The sequence below is a fragment of the Centruroides sculpturatus genome, unplaced genomic scaffold (assembly GCF_000671375.1).
Source record: "Centruroides sculpturatus isolate CEXI.00-Female unplaced genomic scaffold, Cexi_2.0 scaffold249, whole genome shotgun sequence".
Lineage (NCBI taxonomy): Eukaryota > Metazoa > Arthropoda > Arachnida > Scorpiones > Buthidae > Centruroides > Centruroides sculpturatus.
The window spans coordinates 675,856-701,563 of record NW_019384482.1 but is presented as its reverse complement, the minus strand read 5'-3'; the positions used below and the strand labels follow the sequence as shown (position 1 = coordinate 701,563).

The 25,708-nt window shown below is 27.3% G+C and overlaps 1 protein-coding gene and 1 long non-coding RNA gene across 3 annotated transcripts in view; both read left to right on the top strand.

Moving 5' to 3' along the window:
* Positions 1-25,423, top strand: part of LOC111621487 (general vesicular transport factor p115-like) — a 34,976-nt gene extending 9,553 nt beyond the window's left edge. Inside the window, exons 3-21 of one of the 2 annotated variants that reach the window (XM_023363644.1) lie at positions 6,224-6,359; positions 9,420-9,520; positions 10,906-11,064; positions 11,145-11,265; positions 12,738-12,928; positions 13,071-13,146; positions 18,739-18,803; positions 19,702-19,790; positions 19,858-20,012; positions 20,098-20,303; positions 20,443-20,553; positions 21,469-21,590; positions 23,819-24,000; positions 24,295-24,413; positions 24,488-24,626; positions 24,695-24,837; positions 24,915-25,082; positions 25,157-25,288; positions 25,366-25,423. In XM_023363644.1, coding sequence (XP_023219412.1) covers positions 6,224-6,359; positions 9,420-9,520; positions 10,906-11,064; positions 11,145-11,265; positions 12,738-12,928; positions 13,071-13,146; positions 18,739-18,803; positions 19,702-19,790; positions 19,858-20,012; positions 20,098-20,303; positions 20,443-20,553; positions 21,469-21,590; positions 23,819-24,000; positions 24,295-24,413; positions 24,488-24,626; positions 24,695-24,837; positions 24,915-25,082; positions 25,157-25,288; positions 25,366-25,422 — 2,472 coding nt within the window. In that variant the 3' untranslated portion in view covers position 25,423. Of the gene's footprint in view, positions 1-6,223; positions 6,360-9,419; positions 9,521-10,905; positions 11,065-11,144; positions 11,266-12,737; positions 12,929-13,070; positions 13,147-18,738; positions 18,804-19,701; positions 19,791-19,857; positions 20,013-20,094; positions 20,304-20,442; positions 20,554-21,468; positions 21,591-23,818; positions 24,001-24,294; positions 24,414-24,487; positions 24,627-24,694; positions 24,838-24,914; positions 25,083-25,156; positions 25,289-25,365 lie in introns of both variants that reach the window. The other variant, XM_023363643.1, reaches the window with a different exon arrangement.
* Positions 1,388-2,463, top strand: LOC111621488. The gene is made up of 3 exons (XR_002756088.1): positions 1,388-1,645; positions 1,778-1,841; positions 1,953-2,463. It is a non-coding gene; the product is annotated as an uncharacterized LOC111621488 (long non-coding RNA).
* Positions 25,424-25,708: the final 285 nt, after the last annotated feature.

Here is a 25,708-nt window from a genome sequence, read left to right as displayed (position 1 = left end):
GGAAATGTTATTCAGTCCTGCAGGATTTGGTTTAGCCTCTTTGTAAAGTATCTGAATGTTAGCTTTATTACAAACAGCACCATTTAATCAGACAGCTAGGTGCTTTGTAAAGCAGCTAAATTAACGATCTTGCTATGGCATGATTACATATATACATCTACATGATTAAGTATATACAATAATAATTAAGAATGCCAAAATAAAATCAATGTTCAAATTTTTAACTTAAAAATTCAAGGACAATAAACCAATAAACTAAAACTAAAATATTCTCAAGCTCCTTAGAAGAAAAATCAGCTCTAGTATCCAAATGTGCTTGAAAAAGTTTTTTGTTTTGGTTGTGTTTATGTCCACTAAAACAGAATATTTTTTATTTAATTTTAGCTTGAACATTGATTAACACTGATTAAAACCTTGGGTTTTAATCAGTGTTAATACTAGAACTGATTACATTTATTATTTAATTTATTACACTTTTTTAATAGCTTTTAATTTAAAATTGGAATTGCTAATATGATGATTAAAAATATATTGATTGGTTTTAATTCTAATTTTATTTCTTAAAATTAAATATAATCAATTCAAACATTTTAATGAAATTTATTTAAGTTGTTACGACATATAAAATTGTCAATAGTGGATATTCACTCACTTCACACATAACTTGACAGACAGCATTAAGATACAAGGACTTTATTATTATTTTATTTTTTAATTATTTTTTTGAACTTGAAATACTTTGTTAATTAAAGCTCTATTGTTTTATATTATCAAATTCACTTTTTATCATTAATTTTGTTACATTGATAGTTTTTAATCCTTCAAATATACTAATTCAAAATCATTGCAATAACTATAAAGAAATCAGAAAATATTGCTATAAAATTTGCTTATTGATTTTTTAATCATTTATATATTCCTTTATTTAATTAGTTTTTATTCTTTTGCATTATGTTTTGTTATTTTTATTATAATAGCAATAATTATTGTGATAAACAACAATATTATTTATTATTATTTTTTCCCTAAATTTCTTATTGTGATAAAGAAAATATAATTTGATAAAGAATTTTAATCAATACAGACATCTGCTTTTTGCCACTCTAATGTAATTTAAAAGTTTTAGTAACTAGATAGTTTCTTTTTGTTAAGTTTTAGGACTACTTTGACAATTAAAACTGATTAAAGCTGATATTTGTGACGTGTGATCTTATTAGTCACTACTGTCAAACTTCAACTTCAACTGTTACTCAATGTCATTTGTCAGAATAACAAAAAAACATTGAAAGACTTTAAAGAATCTAATAAAAATTCAAAAATTTTTAAATTTAATAAAGTATCTTTTAAAAGTTTGTGAAATTATAATAATGAAAATTATGATTAATAATTGATAATTTTGAGGTATACTTCCATTTTAATTATATTTTGTAAAGTTTGTGAAGTTTTTGAAATTATTTTAATTTGCATCACTTAGATGGGATATACTGTCATGTTCTGCATTTGTAGGCTAGATATGATTAGAAATGAGTTAAGAAACCATTGATCTCGATCAGGGGTCACCAAACTACGGCTCGCAGGCTGGATTTGGCCCGGGAGGTCAGTTCATCCAGCCCACTGCCACACTGTACCACAAATGAGCTAAAAGGTAATTATTTATATAGAAATATCATAGATTCTAGATAAACTTACTATGTAGAAAAAATTAAAATAAGTTAAGTAAAATTGCCAAAATTGGTCCAATCTGATTTTTTTCATCCGACGGTAATATAATTTTCAGGAAAATCAGTGAAATAAACAATGCAGTGGTTTTTTGCAACTTTGGATATCAGAACACTTTTTGTGTAAGTACCTACAATGAAGTTTCTAAGGAAAGCGATTACGAGCTTGCTGCAGCAATCGTGTTTGTATTGGTAAATAAATATGTTGATTGTCTCTACTTTTTGTGTATTCAGTGTATTGTATTGAACGAAATGGTTATGCGGACTGTGCTCATCATTCTCTCAGTTATGTGGCCCATTATGAAAAAAGTTTGGTAACCCCTGATCTAGATTAATATAAGAGAAAACAATGAAGTAAGAACTAATTTTTTCTCTAATATTCATCATTTTTGAAAATTTTTCATAGTAAATTGTTACAAATTTTTAATATTTACTTCTTCCTCAAACAGATCTCAGCATCAGTTTTTTATGATAAAGATCCTTTCATACTGTACAGTGCTCTCAACTCTTTTTATATTATATAATAATAGTATTGTGGAAGCCAAAATAAAATTGTATGAAACAATCAACATGAAACGTAGATTAAATAGCAGAATACAATTATTTTAATTTGTTACCCAAAACCAATATCATTGATTATTAATTACTAAACTTGCCATTCTTCAAACTAACATAATAACCAATGTGTACATTGAAATTCTAGGATATTTTTTTGCTATCAACAATTGAAGATCAGGACAATGATGAAGAGATAGTGTACAAGATGACAATGCCTCATATCATTGACTATAAGGAAGAAACTATAATTCCTTCTTTATATCCAATGATGTGAGGCATTGTCATCTTATTACAAGAAATTATAGTTTCTTCCTTGTAATATATTTGGCGTTGTATCTCAGCATATAAAGTTTTACAATCATTGGGCTAAATGTGAACAATTTTCTTGAGGCATGCCACAACATAATTTCCATGGCTGCTGAACAACCAGAACATGAATTGGATTGAAAATGTCTTGTGACAACTGAAAAAGTTGATAAACAAAAGAAAGCCAACAACAACAGAATTTGTCTTCAGCTCCGTTGTTAGTTTCCATAAGAGAAAGCTGGAAAGAAATGGGTGTATCAGAGCTGTGACTGCAGTAAAAGGAAGCTAACACAATTTTAGCTTTAAAATTTACAATCTTTCAAATTTACAAACTTCTGTTATCAAGTAGTTTTTCCCAAGATGTGGAAATACATTTGTTGTGATTACAAATATTAAAAGATTCTTCAGGAAACTTTGACATTTATTATGCTGTTATATCATTTTTATAACACAACAGCAATTTCATTTGCTATGTTATGTGCATGCTATAAGAAGTATATGCTGTAGCACTTGTTATCCAAGCACTTTTACCACAGATGCACAAAACAATTTTATATATAAAACAAAAGCAACTGATAAAGACAATGTCACTCTCTGTTAGTTTTTATATTTATTAATAATATAATAATTATTATATATATTTTTGTCAGATTTAATTTGATCTATATTATACTGATTTTACTTTTTTAAATGTGGCTTATTTAGGGATATTTTTACTTTTTGATAAAACAAAAATTTTCATATGTTTATGTGAATACATATTTTAAAGATAGCTACCATAGTAGTGTGAAAATATTTTTTAAAAATATTTACATAGAGCTGTTAATTGAGCTGTTGGAAAGAATCATGTATTTGTTTAAATTTTTGAACATGTTCTGATAAACATATCTTAAAAATTAGGATTGATTGACACTTAAGGAATATGAAAGTCACACCTTTCCTATGAATATAGTATATAAGGCTAAAAGATCCTGAACATTTCCAGGACTTTGGAATTTTTCATTTGTGGCACGCTAATTCGGCACTTAAAAAACTTTTTGATTTTAGAGATTTTCAGTTTTTGGAATTTTGGATAAAGGATTCTCAACTTGTATATAGGAGCTACTTTTTATTTACTTTGCTTTCTAATTTCTTTTGTTATTTTTCTAGTGAAAAGGTCTTTCAAGACATTTTGAATCTATTTTAGATAACACTAAATCATAATTATTTAAAGATAGTAAATTTATTTCTAAGAGTGTCACTTTACTTTAGATGGATTTTCAGAAACCTACTTGAAAATTTGTTTTGGGGTTAGAAATTAAAATTTATTGCTTTTAACTTGAATGTAGTTGTGAGATTTAACTGTTGGAATGTAGTGTGGTTAGGTCTGAGCATTGGCCTAAGTAAAAGTGACCAGTAGTTTTGCTTTTATGATTTTCATCCTGTTGTCCTTGGAGAGTTTTGTTGGGAGCCTGAATGTCCCACTTTGTAATTAGGTTATTTTGTCAAAAGAGTTGCTTTTCAGTGAAGCAAAGTAAATGTACTTCAGCAAGGAGATTAAAATCACATTCGTTAAGATGGTTAATATGAAATTTATGCTAAAATTTAGACTGTGCTAACTAACATTTGGACATGTTGCTAAGTTTGTAATTAAAAGTTAAAATTGACAGATAATCTATACCATTGCATAATCCATAATTGTTTTAAAATTGCCCTTCAAACATAAATAATCTATAGATTATCTACATGAAATTTCAAATGGGATAAAGTAGGATCAACTTTTATTTTGTCATTAATAAGCAATTGCATAAATGTTACTTTTAATTATTGTGAATGTAATTATTATGATTAAGGATTTGATATTCATTTATAATAGTTTAGAAAATTGATCAATTTATTTTTCCATAAAAATATACAAAATATATTTACTAAAGAGAAAAAAGAACTCACAAACTGCTATTAAATGATTTTATAAATAACTGTTGATATAAATTTTTTATGTAGTCGCATGACCATAATTATCAAAAATTAAAGAGAGTATAAATAAAAAATAAGTAATAATGCATTTAATTATACTTAATAAATTTATTAATTTTATATAACTTTATGTATGAGTAAATACAAAAAAATTAATTTTATATAGAAAGTTTGAAGAAACTAAGTATCTTCAGTTCTGTCATGTCCAATCACCAGGAACAAAACAGTCTTTCTCTGCAGAGATGACCTTTTATTCAGTTAAAATGATCACTGATGACAAGCCAATTAAAACATATACATAATTTTAATTGAGAATAAAATTATTAAAACAGATGTTATAGTTTTCATCGAAGTTTATAAACAACAGATTATTATTTTCTTTTATTAGTTAAAATTACATCTCCTAGTCACAAAAATAGATTAAGATAGAAAATATTTATTATATCTAAATTTACTTTATTTTAATTAAATCGAAAAAAACTCAAAACGATAAATGTTTAAATAAGCACAATAAGTTATTAAAGTATTCAAATATTGCTTAAATGACATTAACAAAGAATTTTAAAGTACAATGAATACAATATATTAAAGGTTACTGTATATTAATTATGAGCTTAATGCATTTATAATTAGTGATACTTTAATCACTGAAATCAAAATATATGTAATTAATCATATTTGAAGGTATTAAAAAGACGAGAGGTGTAAATTAAATAACTAAACTTTCCAAATTATACACGGGAGATATCTATTAGAATATAACTTCATATAAATAAAAATTGCTAAAAACATTTTTAAAGCTTTGAAAACTACAGCTGTTAAAATATAACATTCTCATGTAAGTCATATTTTCAGGTGTTGAATTAGAATACCTGAAAACTAGGATTTACAGTACACGGTAGAATGTAATTTTTAATATTCGTAGTAGATACAAGTAGAAGAAATTTAATATTTAAAAAATTTTATTGTTTAAAATTTTTTCATATTTAAACTCAACAAAATTCATATTAGTGAATAAATAACATTAATATGGAATTAAAGCATTTTTATGGAAAATAATAGAATATCAATTGTCCCATCTGGTCTATGCTGAAAAATTATTGAATCTTTTGTGAAAATGCTCACCAGTGGCCAAGACATCTTCATTCCCTGAACACTGGGAGTTTGGTCGTAGGTTTACGCCTCGTTCGGACGGGCTGGCCACATGGAATTTTCCAGGTTTTCTCCACGTCTGTAATGCCTAAATAGAGGCCAGTTTCCCTTAAAAAGATGTCCTGGAAGGCATTCCCCTAGGCAGATCGCCCAAGTGTTGTGTTGCCATAAATAAACAAACAAAAACAAATTTTCATGAAAAGCTTTATTACAGTATGCAAATTGTATAAGAATAATTATTGAGAACACATAAATTATTTAAATTACTAAATATCTTCAATTTCCTATTTGTGAGCATTATTTTATTAGGAAAAAAAAACATTTTTTATAATTAATCAGTTAACAATTTATAATATATGAAAGAGGAGAAAGATAAATAGAAATTTACTATGGTAAAAACAATAAAAAATAATTTAATATAGAAATGAAATAAAAATTATTAGATTCAGTTTGTTAGTGGGAGTGTTATTGAAAATAATAATACTGTAATTATTTTAAAATAAATTATTATTATTATTTTAATTCTTTAATAGAAATTTCGGTTGGAAGTGGGTGCTCAAGGAATGGATGCTCTTATTAAAATTTTAGAAACAGATAGAAGTGATGCTGAAATTGTTGGCTATGCATTAGATGCTATCTCAAATGTAATCTCTGGTGCTCAAGAAGAAGGTAAGGAAAGAAATGTTTTTTATAATAAGTTTTATTACAGCAAAAAAAATATTAAGGATTTTCAGGGTAAGTCTGTTAATTCAGCACCTACAGGACCAGACTGGATTATCAATAATATCATTTTATTTGATGTTTATATATTTTTGTAAAATTTGATAAATTATATGCAATCTGAATATTGCAGATATTGCTGTACCAGGATTTTCACTACATAGTGCAAATTTCACCACATGGTGAAATTATAGCATACATTGTAGTTTTAAATGCATATTAATCTGACCCTTTAGTAGACAGAAGACTGCAACATGGGAATATAAAATTAAAAGTAGTAGAAGCATTTTAGAAGTGGTGAAATTTTCTTTCAATTTCCAGAGGAATTGCTGCTGTACATTTTGTCAGAACATTCATACTTTTGTATGTTTCTGATTTGTTTACACACACACACAAGTTCTTTCTTTAGTCAGTTTGAAAACGATACAGTGCATAAATATGTTGTGTTGAGATTGATTGAGAGGTGTGCAAAAGTGTTTTAATGAACATGTTATGAAAAATCAATATTTATGATCATGCATATAATAATTTTCTACACAATGTATTTCTTCCAGGATCCTTAGTGCACAATGTTTTTAAACAAATTTTGATTTTAGAATACTATCATTCTAGATTATGTTAGACAATTCTGGATTATCAGCTATTTTTCTCAGAGAAATGCCAACTACTAGATATTTTAACTTATTAGGTACCACATTAACCAACTTCTACTGTGCTAAATGAAATCAGATGACTATTGTTTAATTAAAATATTCATTACAATTAACATAATTTGCCACCTTAACTAGGTGAATCGCTATTTATTGAACATGATTAAATAATTTAGAAATATTTGGAAAAAGTAAGGCATGGAACTGGATTTGAATTTTTATTCTTGATCAGATCTAATCAGTCAATAATTATTTTGCATAATTTGAAAATCTATGTTTGATTTCATGTTAATAAGATGATTAATGTTTGTATTAATTTCAAATAATTCAAAAAGAAAATCAACATATTTTTATTAAAATAAAACTGAAATTTATGAGTTGTAAATTTTAAGAATAAGAAGAGACAACATTCATGCGATTCTAAGTCATACTCTTAAATTTACTGACTCTATATTAATTTAAAACAATTTTTTAGCATAAAAAAATGATGTGCATCAGATCTTTTTATTTGTCAAAAATCATATTTGTGCATTTTTAAGTAAAAAGGAATTTGTATTTATATCAAGCATAGAGTAACAGTTACATTAGAAAGTAGCTGTACCTCAGCACAATAATTAGTTATCTTTATTACATTTTAATCATTAGCTCTAAATATTGATAATATTTTTAAATTGTGTGATTGGTTTTATGTTCAGTTTTTTTATATTATGGATCATTTGGATCATATTGCACTTTTTCATTCAAAAACTTTTGTTTTTAGAGAGACTCTTAGCTTAATAATATATTATTAGGTTGATGAGAATATTATTTTAAGTTATGTGAAACATGTCAAAATTTATGATTAGTTAGTAACTTAGTAGTCACATTAGTTAGTAACTAATGTATGAATAATTATTAGTATGTGATTTATTATAAATGTATTATAACAATATAAGAGGAATATATTTTAATCTTTATTATTTTTCTGGTTATTTTCTTGATCATTCCTTGATCCTATTTTTTTCTATAAATTAATCTTTAGTGACAAAGTAAAATATTCTCCTTTCTTACATTTATATCTGACTCCAATTTTCAAAGATTTTATTCTCAATAGGTATAGCTAATTGACTGTAAACGGGCCTTTAATATTGCAATTATTGATATATACTTACAGGAGTATTCATCAAAGAGTTAAAAGTTATAGAAATTATGGTTAACTGTATAATAAGGTTGGTTAGATATAAAAAATGGGCTTTATTATCTCCAGATGATTTTTTAAATTTATATAAATGATGGATGAACTAGTTATCTATGTAATAAAATATTAATCTATTAACAGAACAAAATTATTATGACATTGTCACATTGCTGGGTTGCAATTTATAATTTACTTAATTTAAATATATGATCTTGATCTCAAATTAGTAGTATCTTGCTCCTGTACATCATACTTTTCCTGACAAGAATAACTGTAATGCCAGTCATCTATGTAACTCCATTCTGGGGAAAATTTTTGAATTGAAATCACATGACTGTGTAATCGTATATCATATAATCATGAATATATCTCACTTTTGTCTATCTAACACCGTTCTCAAGATTAAGGAAGAACAGACAGCAGACAGACAACAGTGGGAATTTATTACAATTTTTTCAAATTGCAGCCCAATTAGAATATTCAGAAATATAAATTTTGAATATTCCAATCCTCTTGAATCCTCTTGAAACCTTCATAATCTTGAATCAATTAATATTCAAAAGAAAGGTCAATTTGTTTGTTTTTGTTTTTAATTATTCATTTCAATCAGATCAATCAGAAATTACCTAGATTTTAGTTAATCTGAATATGAAATAATTTTCCAAATAACAAACAAAAATTGCTATTTTAATAAAGAAATTAATGATTTAATGTTTTTTAATTTTAAGCATCCATTTGCACACTGTTAACATCATTTACATAAAAATATGCATTTTATATTATTTTATATATACTTTTTTCTGTCAATAAATTTTCATATAAATGATATTAACAACAGTTAAATTGATGTTTGCAAGATATTATTGCAGTTGTTTACTGTAGTCTGTTACAGCTGGTAGTCAGTAACAGTTCATTAAAAACATGTCTAACTAAAGTAGATGTTTCGTATTGTTGTGTGTGTGTGTGTGTATTTTGTAACGAGTAACTAAGTTTCACATTAAAAGCTTTATTAGATTTTGTGTTTGTGACCAAACTTAAATAAAAATCATTTTAAACAAATAAAATTTGTTTTATTTGTTTTAGAAATATCTGATAAAAATAATTTTTAGAAAATTTAGCATTTATTAACAATAATATCAACATTTGTCTTTAACCAGTCTAATTGATATTTTTTCTTTAAAGATATTATTCCAGAAAAATCAGATGAAGATTTGGGAATTCAGTTTACAGAAATATATATAAAGAAAACAGAAAATGTAACACTTCTTCTAGAATTATTAGATGTAAGTGTAATAATGCATATCCACATATAACAATAAGTTTAATTCTATAAACATATTTTACAGTGTGTTCAGCTTAACTTGAAATAAGAATCCCTGTCAGAAACCCTTGCTGATATGGGAATTTTTGAATAGTATTCCTTCACAATCTTTAACACTGAACTGAAATATGCCACAACAAGTTGATATGACAATGTGTAGCAAGTTTATTTTTTTGAAATGGGAGGAGTATTATTACATACATTTTAACACTGTTTCAAACCTGAGAAACACTATGAAGTCCACTTTTTTCAGGACTCTTAATTTTTGCACAATTTGCAAAGATCAAAATTTGCATTCAAATTTTATTTATTTCAAACTGACAAACACTGCTGCATTCATTTTTGACTCAACTTCTAATTTTTGTGAATTTTTTGGAACTACACACGCACAAGCATGCATACTTTTTTAAAATTTGTATTATGCAAAAGTATTAGAAATGGAAATAAAAGTATTCCTTATTTTTGTAATGAAATAATACAAATGAAAGTGAAATAAATGCTTGTTCCTTATTAGTGAATACATTAGTCAAATGAAATTCAAATAAATTAGAACAAAATGTATTTTTAAAACTTTTTAAGATCTACTTTGTTTACAAACTGTAGTATTTTATTACAAACATAAGAAATACTTTCATTTCTGTTTCCAATGTCAATGACTTTTTTTTATAATCCAAATGCCAAAAGAAAAAATAGGTAAGCACATGTAAGTTATGAAAAATTTGCAAAAATGAGTAATCAAGTCAAAAAAATGAATGCCACAGTGTCTGTCAGTTTTGGAAAACAATGTGAAAACATTTTACAGCAGTTTTTAATAAATGAAATTTGTATGTAAATTTTTACCTTGCTTCTTTGCAGACACACTACAGTGACATTATTCAACACTTGGCAGATTATTCACCACTTTATTTACCAACTGAATAAAGTGGTGAATAATCTGCCAAGTGTTGAATAATGTCACCGTAGTGTGTCTGTAAAGAAGCAAGGTAAAATCAACAACAACACGGTTTCATCAGAATCAAATGTAAATTTTTAATTTTTGCAAATTATGCAAAAATTAAGTGCCCTGCCAAAAGTGAACTTCATAGTGTTTTCCAGCTTTGAAACAGTGTTAGAATTTATGTAACAATATTCCTTCTTATTTCAAAAATTACCTTCCTACACATTGTCCATACCAATTTGTTGGTGGCATATTTGGATTCAGCATTAAACATTGTGAAGGAATACTATTCAAAAACTCCCATATCAGCAAGGGTTTCTGACAGGGATCTTTGTTTCTCATTAATCTGAACATAATGTATTATATGCATTTTAAATTCCTTTTAAAAAGCTACTACTATTTTCTTGTAGGAGTTTGATTTCAAAGTAAGATGGCCAGCTGTAAAACTTCTAACTGGACTTCTTATTCATAAAGCAAGGGAATTACAAGAAATAATATTAGTTAGTCCAATGGGAGTATCTCGTTTAATGGATCTTTTGTCAGATACAAGAGAAGTTATAAGAAATGATGTAAGAAATTTTATCATTACACAAAAATTGCAAAAATAATTTTGACAGTTTATTGTTTTAATTTAAATATATTATTACAGGCTTTGCTTTTATTAGCCCATTTAACAAAAAGTAATGCTAATATTCAGAAAATTGTAGCATTTGAAAACGCATTTGATAGATTATTAGATACCATAGCTGAAGAAGGAAACAGTGATGGAGGTAAATTGTTTTGATTTTTTAATTGTGTTACTATATATTTCATAAATATTTGTATTAATAAATTTTCTTATATCTAATTTATTAAGAGTGTTCCTGCTACATTAAAATTTTATAAATTTTCAACTTTTACAAGAATTTTTAACATTGAATTTATAAAATCGAAGCTGTAACTGCAAGCAATTCCTTAAGATTTTATACCATATCTAATTTATTAAGAGGTCAGTATAACAGGCTTTTATAAATTTTCAACTTTTTTTTTAAATATGTCATATTATATTCAGATATGATTGATGATATCATCATCATATTGTTCTGAATATACCTCTGAAGTTTCAAGGAGTGTTTCATAACAAAAAAAAAATAGTTATAGTTTAGTATGATCTTTATTTTTATGTCTGCAGAATCATCTGCAGTTCTCTTCAATTTTGACGCTTTCAACTGACTTGATCAGAAACCCTTGGCACAATTCTCTCTGCAATATGCCTGTCTTTTGATCTCTGAAACTCTTGTGTGTGGAAACTGCATGGTTCAATTTGTTGCTCAACTTCTAATGTCACAAATTTTCTTCTAATTTGAATTTCTGTATTTTCTCACAATCATTGTGATTCTGAGCACATCTCATAACCATGCATTTGAAATTTGAGTTGAATGATTTTCTAATTCTCTTGTTTGGCTGCTAAGATGTTGAGTCTCATTTTTCAGCACAATCTACATCCACCATTTTTCTTTCCTAAGAACTGCATAAAAAAAAATATCACATTGGCAATTTGTGAGCAGAGAAGAACAGACTCTATTTTTAAGATGTTGCAATAGTGCTATGTCTATGGCCGTACTGTACACAGGTTGGGAAGAAATTGCTCATGTGTAATACGATCCTTTACTTCCAGAAGTAGAATTATAGTACAACACTTTTCTTTTTAAGAAAAGTGTCGTACTATATTCAGAATAGTGTGATGATGCTGATGATAATAATAATAATAATAATAAAGGATTCTGTCTTATATTTTTGTCTTATGTTGCTCTATTATGTTTTAATAAATAAAATAATCTGTATTAAAACAGATTATTTATTAAAAAATAAACATATGTTCTAGAAGTTGTTTATTTTTTTGTACCAGTATGCATCACAGGGCACATTTTCTCATTCTGCATTTTAAAATGTTTTTTTAATTTTTAATAAAATGCTTATAAATAATTCTAATATTGAATGAAATGTTCTGTTTATTGATTGTTTATATTTAATTGAATTGAAAAACAAATTTTGTTCTTTGTTAAAATAACATGCAATTTCTCAAATTATAAAAAGAAAATTGTTTTGATTACACAGAAATGGTAGAAGATATATGATTTCTCAGTAACTAAATGATACATACTTAAAATTTATCAAATTTATGTCATAATGTATAATAATAAATGATATGCATAAGAAATTAAGTTTTTATTTTATTAAAATCTTTAAATTTTGTTAATAGGTGTGGTAGTTGAAGATTGCATTCTAGTTATGTTGAATTTATTAAAAAATAATACATCCAATCAGAACTTTTTTAAAGAAGGTAGTTATATTCAGCGCCTTACTTCATTTTTTGATCTTCATACTGAAACTACAGAAGAAGATAAAGGATGGACATCACAGAAAGTCACAAATATTCATCTTATGTTACAAGTATTTAAGATCTTTTTAATAAACGATTTTTTATTTCAAACCTAATACTTAGTTTTAGAATTAAAATACTAGTATAATCTGCAAAACAAAGACTTTTAAAACATACTTGTAACTTCTACTTCTTATTTGTTTTTATTTTTAGATAGTTCGAACATTAGTTTCTCCTAATAATCCAGTTCAACAATTACTTTCTTGCCAAAAGACTATGAATCAATGTGGTATGTATTAGTTTTCAATTTTATTCTCAAATATGATACAAATAAATAAAACTAAACTTTTTTATTACTAGAAGAAATGTTATGATCTTTTGTATTTATAAAATAATGATAAAACTTCTATTTGGCTATTCGAGACAATTCAGAAAAAGTTTTAAACACAATTTATAAATTTGCAAATTTTTCATGTGGGAAATGAGAGTATTTTAATTTGAGTCAACACAAAATTCCACTTGTTAAAATAAAATCAGATATTTATGAAATAAAAACAGATTTTCTTTTTTGGTCTTTTTAAAGCTCTTTCAGTTTTTGTAAAAATCAAAACCATAGTTTGTTAAGTGAAACCAACTTGTTCTTACTGCAAGTTCACAACTGTGTAAATAGACAGTGATGTAATGAGTGATTGAACTGTTCAAAATTAAAATAAAAAACAGCAACCAATTTCATTTTAAAACAAGGACTTTCTTGTATTTAAGTGAATTTCCCCAATTATTGTCTATAGGCTTAGTCAACACTCTACTCCATTTTATTGTAATGTTTTTATAGCTATAGTTGTAATATGTTTTCTACTGCAAATTTTCTTGGAACTGTTTTAATTTCCCTCAAACCTTGTTTGTTGGATCAGATATATTCTGCAACCCTGGAAAGTACTTTTGTTTATCTAATAGTCAGATTCAATAATTATACTGTTATAACTTTTACAAGAATATGGGATTTTTATTACTTTTTAATTACTTGATTGATCATGAACATTAGTTGCATTTAATTATATTTTTTCTTTTCAAAATTGCTTCAGTTAGAAACAATTTTCTAAAATTTGTATTTACAGATATCTGGGAATTGATTGGCATAAATGAATTATTGATTATTTTCTTAGTAATTTTTTCAAATTGCATTAAATCAAACCTAGTTGATTATAAAATTTTATTTGGAGTTTGTTTGAGAGGAATAAATAAATGCATCAGACACCTATATTATGACTGACAAATTATAACTTAGCTTCTTTTTTGTAATAAAACTTATTGAGCAAAATCAAGACAATATATTTTGTCCAATACACCAGAGTTAGCTGCCCAACAGCTTGTCTAAGTTTTATGAAATATTTTAATTTTATTTTTGTAGGAAGCTTTGCAACATTGTGTGACCTTGTAGCAGGTTTTGCAGCAGATAACATGCAAGTCTTTGATTGGAAACTATTGTTTGAATAATGATGTGTAGCTAAATTTTTGGCATGAATTAATTGTTTTATTTATACTGGATGGAGCTAATTTTTAGTTTTTTTATTACAGGTAATCCTTGTATAATGTGGTACTTATACAATGTGATTTGAATATAAGATGAAATCATCTGTTTATCTTATTTTGGTAAATGTTTTTTCAGTTACTACAATATAGTTTGCCAATGTAGATTGTGCAATTTCTCCCTAAATGTGAATAGTTTTCTCTGCAGTAATGAAAGATTATTATTTTTCATGGCAATCTTGTTAGAAAAATGTAAAATGTGCAAGCAAGTATGTATAATTTCAGACACTGGAAATTCCCTTTGGCATTTTGTTTGTAAGGTGCATGTTGCTTATAATTTTCTTTTTCATTTGTATTCTTGAAAATAGCATTTAATTAGATAATAAGTGTGGACAAGTCATAACTGTATATCAGTTTTAAGTAATCAAAATCACATTTTACAAATTTTAGTAAGTTTTTGTTTTGTAATTTATGTTTTAAATGAAATCTTCTGAATTAAATAAAACTTATAATATAGATAGAGTTGATATTTAAAGATCATTTTGGAATGTAATCCCACTTTTTACATTTAATGTGAGTCTCACTTAATGCAATTTTTATAATGCAACATTTTTTGTGGAACCTAACTACTGCATTATATGAGGGTTACATGTACTATGAAAAATTAATGAGATTCTGTAAATTGCATATATTCACTAACTTTTTCAATTTTTGTAAATATAGATTACTTTGTTGTAAGCAAAGAACTTTAAAATTTAATATATATGATCGTATTGAAAACATAAATCCATAATTACAATAGAAATTTATATTTGACAACAGAATAAATTTTGCAATGAACTTTTGGAAACCTTCCCCATTTTTAATGCTCGCTCATTATTTGAGACTCCTAGGAGTAAAATAAAAAGAAATCATTGTAATAACTATAATTTTTTAAATTTTTTTATTACAGTGTAATAGAATATGTTATGTATAATTTAGTAAAAAGACATTCTTAAAATCTATATTCTCTTCAACAACTTAGTAGATAGGCCTATACTATAAAAAGACGATGTTATTTATCACTGTATAGTGAAAAGTTTGGAAATGCAGCATGAAGGTTATTCATTCATTAGTGGAGAACTGATCAATACAGTTGAAGATCCATAAATAAATGCTAAATAGTAATTACTATGATAAAACCTGTTTTTTTTTTATATATAGAGCATTATAAGTAGGGTTTCTCATTTCCCAGTTTTTTGCATCCAGGGATTCCAGGAAAAAAGTGAATTGTTTCCTGGGATTCCGGGATATAATTAATTATTTTTTAAGATATAAAATAGATCTTAAAATCGAATGATATAATTATATTTTTCAATTTTTTTAAGTAACTTAATATGTCCTGCAACCTCCAAAATAATAATAATAATAATAATGCTGTGTAAAATATATATAAAAAATTTCTTTTGAATTACATAGAAATTTTCTCAAATAGAAAAAAATTTATTAAAGTTTGTAGGAAACTGCTTACAGCAAAAATGCCTTTGAATTGAGTTGAAAATTTAAACAAAAATATGAACTTATATCAAACTTAGAGGGTAATTTTTGTTTTTTAAATAAAACATAATACAAAATATTATTGTAAATTTTTATAAGATTTTGAAAACCAAAGATGGTCAATACTCTGATCACTCAATCTGGTTATTATTTTAGTAATGAAAAGTCCTGCCACCGAGAATGCACTTTCCAATTTAATTGATGTTAGTGGAATCATCTTTAATGCATTTAAGAGAAGACAGTTGTTATGTTTTCTCACTCTTAGCCTTGAAGATTTCTAGTTTGTTTTTGAGATTGTAGTACTTCTTTTGCTCTCTAGTATTCTTGATTTGTCTACCTTGCTGCTTTAATAGCGACATCAAACTTATATCCCAATAATTCAGCAGTTTGTCTTTAATAATCAGGTTTATGAAGAAAAATTTCATACTTGCATTCTTTGTACTTGTTTGTATCCTTGCCCAATTTGCACAATCTGGAATAATGCAGTTATTGAAGCTACTGGGTATGGTTAAGAATTAAGACAGCATAAGCACAATTATTCCAGATATTACAGGTTCTGAGAAGTAAAGAATTTTCAGAGTCCTGTCACAAATAGGCTAAGTATGAATTATTGACATGCCATAACAAGTAAATTGTTATGGCATAATGTGTGACATGCCATAACAAGTAAAAATTCAAAAAACTAATAAGCAGGCTTAAAATTAATAAAAAATACAAATATATTCTGACAGTTTATGGGTTAATTATACTTTCTATTTGCAAAATTTCCTCAACTTTAACACTTTAACACAAAATAAGAAAAAGTGAATTTTTGAGAAATTTGCAGGATTTCCCAAGATGAGAAGAATTTCCCTGGTTAAAAAACAGCTGAGATCCCATTGGAGAAACCCTAATTACAAGTTTGTTTCGAATGACATACCCTATAATAAGGAATTTCGCATTGATATTCTTGATTACATGTAAGATTCAATAAGGTGTAATGATTTCATCTCTGGCAAACAAAATGCTGTGTTCACCATCGCTGCAATGTCTTAGCACATTGCACTCTTCTAGTTAAAGAATATCTGGCAAAACACCAGATACTTGTACTCCCACAGTCTCCTTTAGTCACCCATCAGTCCTTGTCTGTCCAACTTCTAAGTGAAAGCTCTGCTGAAAGATTGCAGATTCAAATCAACAGAAGAGATGAAAAATGCAGTAGTAATTGCACTGAAAGAAGTAATGCATTTATTTCCCTGAGTGGTCCTTCTCTTCAACACTTGTAGAAGTATAACTGAAGATGTTTATTTTGAGAGTGATTTTCTGTAAATCTTGTACTACTACTACTACTACTACTACTACTGCTAAGGTAAGAGATAGGCTGAACTCAATGGAATAGCCCAAAAGGAATGGGTGATAAATGATAAGTGGAGATGGGGTGGGGAAAGTTGAGGAAGAGAAGGAGGGGAAGTGAGAGAGGTTGGTGTTCATGAGTACTTGATCAGAATTGCTTATTATTTGAAGCATGTTACAACTGAATACATGCACAGAGAGATGTGAGATTACAAATTCATAAAAGTGGCGCATAAGTTACTATTGATGAAGTGGACTGTAGCGGCCACCTAAACAATGAGATACAATGAGAGGAGGTGACCCCCACTATGGGGAGGGAACAAGGATCCCATTTGTTGGAGAGGGGAATCCCTGCCAAGATAGGATACAAACCAGAGGTTATGTATTGTGCTGGCTGGTGGCGGAGTACTCAGATAACTTTGGGTTGCTCACAAAGTCTTTGAAGTTTTGAAAGATGTTTTTGTCCTCAATGAGAGTGTTTAGCTTGCAGGGCCCAATGGTGTCTGCGTTCTTCAATGGTATTCCAGAGTTTGGCACGGTGACAGGGGTGATCTGGGCAGATAAAGATGACATGAATGGGATCTTCATCCTCATTTAAGTTGCAGTGGCACAAGCCATTCCCTTTATTCAGGAACCTGTAGAGGTAGGTCCTGAAGCCACCATGTGCTGTAAGGATTTGAGTCAGTGTGTGGTTTGTGATAAAGTGAGAGTTGTTCATCCTGCGTGAGATGCTCAGCAGAAAGTTGTGGGTGAGACAGCTTGTTGTACTGCAGTCCTACTCCTTCTGCCAGCAGGACATAAGAATGGACCCATGACATTGGAGTTGCAGCATAACTGTTGTGGTTTGTGAAAAGACTTTTTTGGCCAGGTAGTCTGCTCTGTCATTGCTGCTGCTTCCTGTGTGACCCTTTATCCATTGAAAGTTAATGTTGACAGTGCTTTGGATGGAGTAGAGAATCTTTAAACTGTCCTTGATAATAGTGAGACTATGATTCTGTTTACAGACTAGATAGAGGGCTGTGCGACTGTCACTTATAATGTTGATGTTCTTGCTGTGAAACCTGATGATATTATTATGGATATGCCTGAGGGTGTAGAGAATGGCTAATGATTCGATCTGGTTGATAGAACAAGAGGAGTCAAGCCTATAGGCGGCTTGCCAGAATACCCTCTTATTTGGGTCGTCGAGGAATGCTGCTTTACCAATGGCTTCTGTTGTCTTGGGTCCGTCAGTGTAGTTTAGTCTTGTAAAATGGTGGTTTGATTGAAGTTAATATTGAAGACTACTAGTATTGCACTACTGTAGATGTAATAAATTATATTAAAAGTTTGGTTTATTTTTGACTCTACCATATATTAGCTGGCTTTTAACCTGTTTTAATAATAATAAGTATGCTATATTCTGTAAATAGTGTCAATTGTCAGTGCCCTCATTTAAATACAAAAATATTAATTTAAAAAAATATATATTTGTTTTTGTTTTTAGGTTTATTGCAACAACTTTGTAATATTTTGATGGCTAGTGGAGTATCTGCTGATATATTAACAGAGGTAATAATTATAATGTTCAAATTGAATTCATTTTATTAGTATAAATTTTTTCATAATAGTTTGCATTATATATTGAAGATCTTATCAAAATTCTAATAAATAAAATGTGTAGAAAATAATGTGTAACATTTTTTTTAGAATACACTTTTTCATAAATTAGAAGAAACTGTAGTACAGAATTGTTTTTAAACAAATGGATGAAAATGATTATAGCAAAATTTAGTTTTCATAAAAAACAATTGTTTTGTTGTTCATTTTATTTATTATATATAAGATTTTAAGTATAAAATTACATATACAGATGTGCATTCTTATCACATGAAACATTGTTATTTCTTGACAAATTCCAAAGGTCCTTAGAGAATATGTATGTATGACATGTAATGGTACCAAATATCTAATGTAGATGCTACCATTGACTTTATCTAGCATTTATTAAATCAGAAATACGGAAAGTTATCACAAACTACAAGAAATTGTATAATAGAAGAATCTTTAGTGTTGTATTTGTTATCCTAAACATTTCTAAGCTGAAGATACTTTGATTTTTGGTAATTCTACATTATTATAGATGCTGTCCGGAGAATTTATATAGAATAATGGTTTTTCAAAAAATTTTTAAAAAATTCTGTCTAGTCAGACTACCTTGACAACTTTGAATTTGGAAAAGTATAGTAATAATAATATAAAAATTATTGCATTTCTAAATTATTGGTTTTTTTTTTCAAATGACACATTAATTAAAGTTATATAGTGTTGAAGAAATTTAACAAATAGCTTTTTAATTTTATTATTTTAAACATTGAAATTTCAAATCATCAAATTTAGAATTAATAAACAAAACTTTTGGACTAATTTTAATGCATAAATTATATTTACATTGAAAAAACTATTTCAGAATATTAACAGCGTTGCTGAAGTTATTCGTGGGAATCATAATAACCAAGAATATTTTGCATCAGTTACTGCACCTACAAATCCTCCTAGGTAAATACTATTAAAAATTAATATAGTTATTTTATTGAATGTAATTGTTAATTTTACTGTTTTACAGACCTGCAATTGTAGTACTATTGATGTCTATGGTTAATGAAAAACAACCATTTGGACTTCGTTGTGCGGTGTTATATTGTTTTCAGTGTTTTCTATTTAAAAATGAATTGGGTCAGGCACAAATAATCCAAACACTTCTACCCACGACAGCAGACAGTAAATAATTATTACTTAAAAATTTTTTTTTTTGTTGATCCAGATTCAAAAATGTATATGTATTGTATTTTTAAAATTATTGCAGTGACAACAATAACAGCTGGACAACTCCTGTGTGGAGGATTATTCAGCATTGATTCTCTTTCTAATTGGTTTGCATCAGTGGCACTTTCTCATGCTTTAGTTGATAATCCAACTCAGAAAGAACAATTGTTGAGAGTGCAGTTGGCCACAAGTGTTGGAAATCCACCAGTTTCTTTAATGAAACAATGTGCTACTATATTACAGCAGGTAACATTTATTGTGTTCTTCTAAACATTAAGATTTTAGTATTATATGATGATTCAAAATTTAAAAGTTTTATTTAAATGCATTTAAAGTCTGATGCCATATTTAATGAATTACAATCAATTGTGTGTTTTTTTAACAGGGTGGCAAAGTTCAAACAAGGATTGGTTTATTAATGTTAACTAGTACTTGGCTGGCTCACAGCACTCTTTCTGTAACACATTTTTTAAGCATGCCAACAAACATTCCATTTGTATCCTTTAAATTTAATAATTTTTATATTAACTTCAGAAATTTTGTTTATAAATATTTTTTAAAAATTTATTTAATAAGCAAGTTTCCAAAATTAGTTTGTGTATTTTTTTTAATTGTATTAATACATAAAATAATTACAAATCATTTATTTGTTGAGAATTAATTTTGAATTTATTAATTAAGTTGTTTAAAACTGATAGTTGATGCAAATATTAATATAAAATAATGATACAATTACAACTGAAGCTTCTTCTTCAGTATTCTAAATGAAATCGCATGCAAGTTGAAGGTTTCTTTTGTTCTGGTTTGTTTCTTTACAAAAAAAGTATTTATTTTCTTATTTTATAAAATTACTAGCAGACCCGGCCACGCATTGTTGTGGCTCAAAATGTATCTATTATAAATATATAACACTCCTCGCAGGAGGGAATTTCAAAAAATTCCTTCTTAGTGTGCATTCTCTTGATGTACCCTATTAAAATGCAATCAAAAATGCAAAAAACCGCATCTAAAATAGTATAATAGAAGCCGAGTTCTTCACAGTAAGCCTTAATCTTGTTCCTCTCCCCCTCATGGGGGAATTTTGACTTCTATATAATATAAGAACACACGTATTCAAATGCAACATTATGTCAAAATTTGAAAGCAATCGGTGAAGAACTTTTGAAGATTTAAGATTTTGAACAAACGAACATTACATTTTTATTTATATAAATTCAACATTTATGGATGATTTGAAAAAATGGAAATTAAATAGCTTATAATGATGCTTCAATATAAATCATTTTTTTAATTTTAAATCTTTGTTAGATTTATTAGTAAGTATATAATTATATAAACAAAATGTTATCTTTTATTGAAATTAAAATATCAAGTAAGCATTTTCTACTTTTACCTTAACATGTTTGTAAAGTTGACATCACAAGTGGCTTTAGCAGAAGGTGATGAACTAGAGTTGTTAGTACAAGGAATATGTGCCTTTGTACTAGGAATTTGCATTGAATATAATGACGATTCACAACCGAGTTTCACCAGGTGAATACAATACAGAAATATAATTTTTAATTGCCTATTTACAAATACAGTGGGTGATCGGTTAAAGAACATAATCCGTTCCAAGACTTTGTTCGCTATCCGAATTGTTCGTTAACCGATTATCGATTTACCATAGGTTTCTATGGGAATTTAATTAATTCGTTCTGGAGACTCCCCAAAATAAAAAATATATACTTTCTTACTACGTTTATTTATATGTAATAATAAAAATACATACACACACAGTCTTGCATTTTTATTAGTCATTTTTTTTTCCGTTTGAAATGGTTAAAGAATCTGTCTAATGTCGATTGCTTTTCCCTCTTCTTCAGGATTTTTCGTAATTAATAGCATTGCAATTGTAGAAATCCCCAAGCCTCAACCTGGTTTAGATGCCATTCTAAGACCGTTGTTCTGACATCCTCTCACTTCTTCAAACGATCTTTAATAACAGATATCGGCATTAATCCTCTTTTTCAGAAGAAAACATACCTCGCCGAGATTCTTGGTGTTCTTCATTCAAGAGTTCTTAGCGTTCTTCTATCGTCGGATCCGTTTCGGGTTCCATTATGAAATCTTCGATGTTCTTTATTTCTCAGATTTGATTTTTGTTACTCCTTTAGCTGCTTGAGTCTTCTGGATTATACAGTATTTTTCTTAAATAAGATTGAACTGCTGCCTACTGTAAAACTGTTCACGCCATACTGCCCAGCAACATTAGGCATCTTCTGCCCACTCTCCACCTTTGGTATTATACTCTCACCTTTCGAAAAGAAAAACAGACGCAAAACTTAACTTGTGCCTACCCGACAGTCTCGCGAATACATAAAAGAATTATTTTGTCAGAAAAATAAAAGGCTGGAATTACAAGGGAGAATTTCAAAGTTCGGAGAAATACTATCCGATCGGTGTATACCGGCTTGAGCGTTGATGTCGACGTTTCCCACACTCCAAAAAGTTTCGAATTGTTTCCCGAAGACATGGGAAGACCAATCGGTATTCATTATTTTACATCGCTTCTTCTTGTGTTTGTTCTGTGAGGTGTTCGTTATCCGATCATGTGTTCGTTGTTCGAACATAAAAATCTTTCGCTAAAGTGTTCGTTATCCGATCACCCACTGTATTGAAATTTTCTAATTTTTGTGGTAAATATGATCACTTCTTTTTATATTGTATTTTTCTTATATTCAATGTGTCTGTTTTTTTCTTTTTAAATTGTTTATATTCTACAAAATCTTATATATGTATAATAATATATTAAGAATTTTGTATACTTCTGTAATTAGTAATTATTTAATTGCAAAAAGATAATTTTGATGGGCTTTTAACACAGTTTTTAGAATTCTGAGCATAAGATTGTACAGTAGATTTAATTTTTTATTTCCTGTTTAATTCTTCAAATATTCAAATTATTGATATTATTTGTACCCCTATTTACCTGGGTTTAGTGGACTTCTATTCTTCAAAACTTCTGTTATGCAGATTATACAGTAGTTTTAAATTCTTCCTATGACTATCAGCTAAACAAATATCGTGCTTATTTTTGACTCAATTGTTTGTGTCCACGAATATGTGAAATGAAGTTTTTGTGGTTTCTGTTTTAGATGATAATTGATACTTTACATCAAATATTAACATATTGAAAGTGGTATTTCTTTTTCCATAATAGAAAAGAGTAATTAAGAAAATTTTAAAGAAGTAAAGAATAACAGAAATGAATGTATCAAATTAGTTGTGTTGGGAAAACTTGCAAACATCTTGCTTGAGAAGTGTAGATATTATAATGTCACCTGCATTATTTGCAATTTTAAGTACTACTACATTCCAGACTTTTTCTTCTAAATTTCTCTAAATTAATTCATGATTAATTTCAATTATTAAATTTAATACAATATGGTGGTAAATGCTTCTAGTTCTAAATTATTTTTACATAAAAATAGCCTTATAATTAGGCAATTTGTTGGTTGTTTTTGTTTTTGATTACTGTTCTTATATCATACTATTTAACAGATACCTGAGTTAATCAGACAAAGTGACTGTTTTTTATTTAAGTTTTTCTTTCATGCACAGTTTCTTTTTAATTATAGTAATTATTATTACGTTTTTTAACTAAATATTATTTGTTTTCAGTATTATATTTATAATTATATAATAAATATTTGAAACTATTCATTTTTAGTATGTATTAAATATTTAAGAAAATTAATTCAAAATTTATATCTTTACAGAGATGATCTTTGTCAACTTATAGTGAAGCGGGTAGGATTAGATACATTCTTAGACAAATTAAGTATTGTTTCTAAACATGAAAGTTATAGTCGAGCAGCTCAAAATCCATATCTGAAATATAAGGCACCAAATGATGTACTGTTTGATTATGAATTTTGTCGACTGTTTAAATCTTTAGAAGGTAAGAAAAAATTATGCAAATTATTATTAATATTTCTAATTGATATTGATTTAAAAATTTTATCTTGACTGTAGTCATTTAAAAAGCTACATGATAAATTATTTAAAATCCTATTCATAAAATGTGCTAAAACTCAAGACTAGAAAAGAATAAATATGTATACACCTAATTAAAATGAATATTTTTCATTAATTTCTATTTATGAATAACAGATTATAATTTCTATACATTTATATATAAGTAAATTATATTATTCTAATTTGTATAGTTAGATATATTTATTTATTTTTTAAGGATTGATAATCAAAGCAGTACAGCCAAAACCAAAAGATCTGACAAATGGCCCAGAATCAACAATGACACCTGAACAACAAAAACTTCTTCAGCAATACAAAGATGTGATCCGTGATCAAGTAAGGTATTAACATTTAAAATTTTAATAGCCATAATTAGATTATTGTTGACACTTAAATTTAAGTTTTTTTAGGATCAAAAGTTGCATGATACGAAACAACAACTTGAAGAAATAATGACTGAACATAAAATGTGTACAGCACAATTACAAGAAATGTCTTCTTCTATTCAACAATTGCGTGATCAGAATGCACTTTTGAAAGCCCAAAGAAGTAAGTTTTTAATTTAAGAAAGGAAATTGAATAAATTTTTGAAATTTAATGTAATATGATTTTAATAGCTGCAGCAAATAATAGTGGTGAAAGAGCAAACAGTCCAAATTTAGAATTAAATCAAGTAAAACAGGAGCTAGAGGAATTACGTCAGAAGTATGAAAAGATACAAGAAGAATTAAAAGAAAAAAATGAAGTAATATGTAGAATGGTATGTTTGATTTCATAATTTCATAAATACTTACTTAATATATTTATGTATTATTAAATTATCTATAATTGTTTTAGAATGAATCAAAAGATATAGAAAATACATCTGAAGCACAACAAAATGAAAATTCAGAAAGCCAAAAAATGATTGAACAATTAAATAAAGAAATTGAAAGTCTCAAACAGAATGTAGATCATCTAGAAAAAGAATTAAAAGAGGCTCAATCTAAGAACTCTGAAATTGAAGTAATTATAAATTTTAATATTTTTAATTTTCTTGTTTAACTTCATTAGATACATTATTGGAAAATATTTTGTAGAAAGAGTTAAAAGATGTTCAAACAGAAAAGTCAAAGTTAACTTCAGAACAAGAAGATCTTCTAGTCCTACTTACAGAACAAGATACTAAAATTTCTAATTATCAGCAACGATTAAAAGCCTTAGGGCAAGAGGTAATTAAATTTACTGTTTTATATTCAATTTCTTTAGTTTCTTTTTTAAAAAAGTTTTTTCTTTTTTTGCATTCTAGATTGAAGACGACGATGTGCTACATTCTGATGAGGATTGCGGAGGAGAAAATTTTTAAATAATTAAAAAATAAAAAGAAATAAGTAAATAAATCCAACAGGTGAAGCCATCTATGCGAAAATCTTTCAAACAAGTATTTTTTTACATCATTCTGTGACAAATGGAAAAATTTTGATTGTAATTTATATGTTCCGATAGAGAAACATAGTTAAATAGAATGTAACTTTTCTTACCTTTTATATTATTCTTATCCTTTATTTCATAATAGAATCTTGGTTCCTAATTAATACTTTTTGAACTTGTTAAAAAAAGTTGTATTTATAAAAAAAAAACAAATGAAAAAT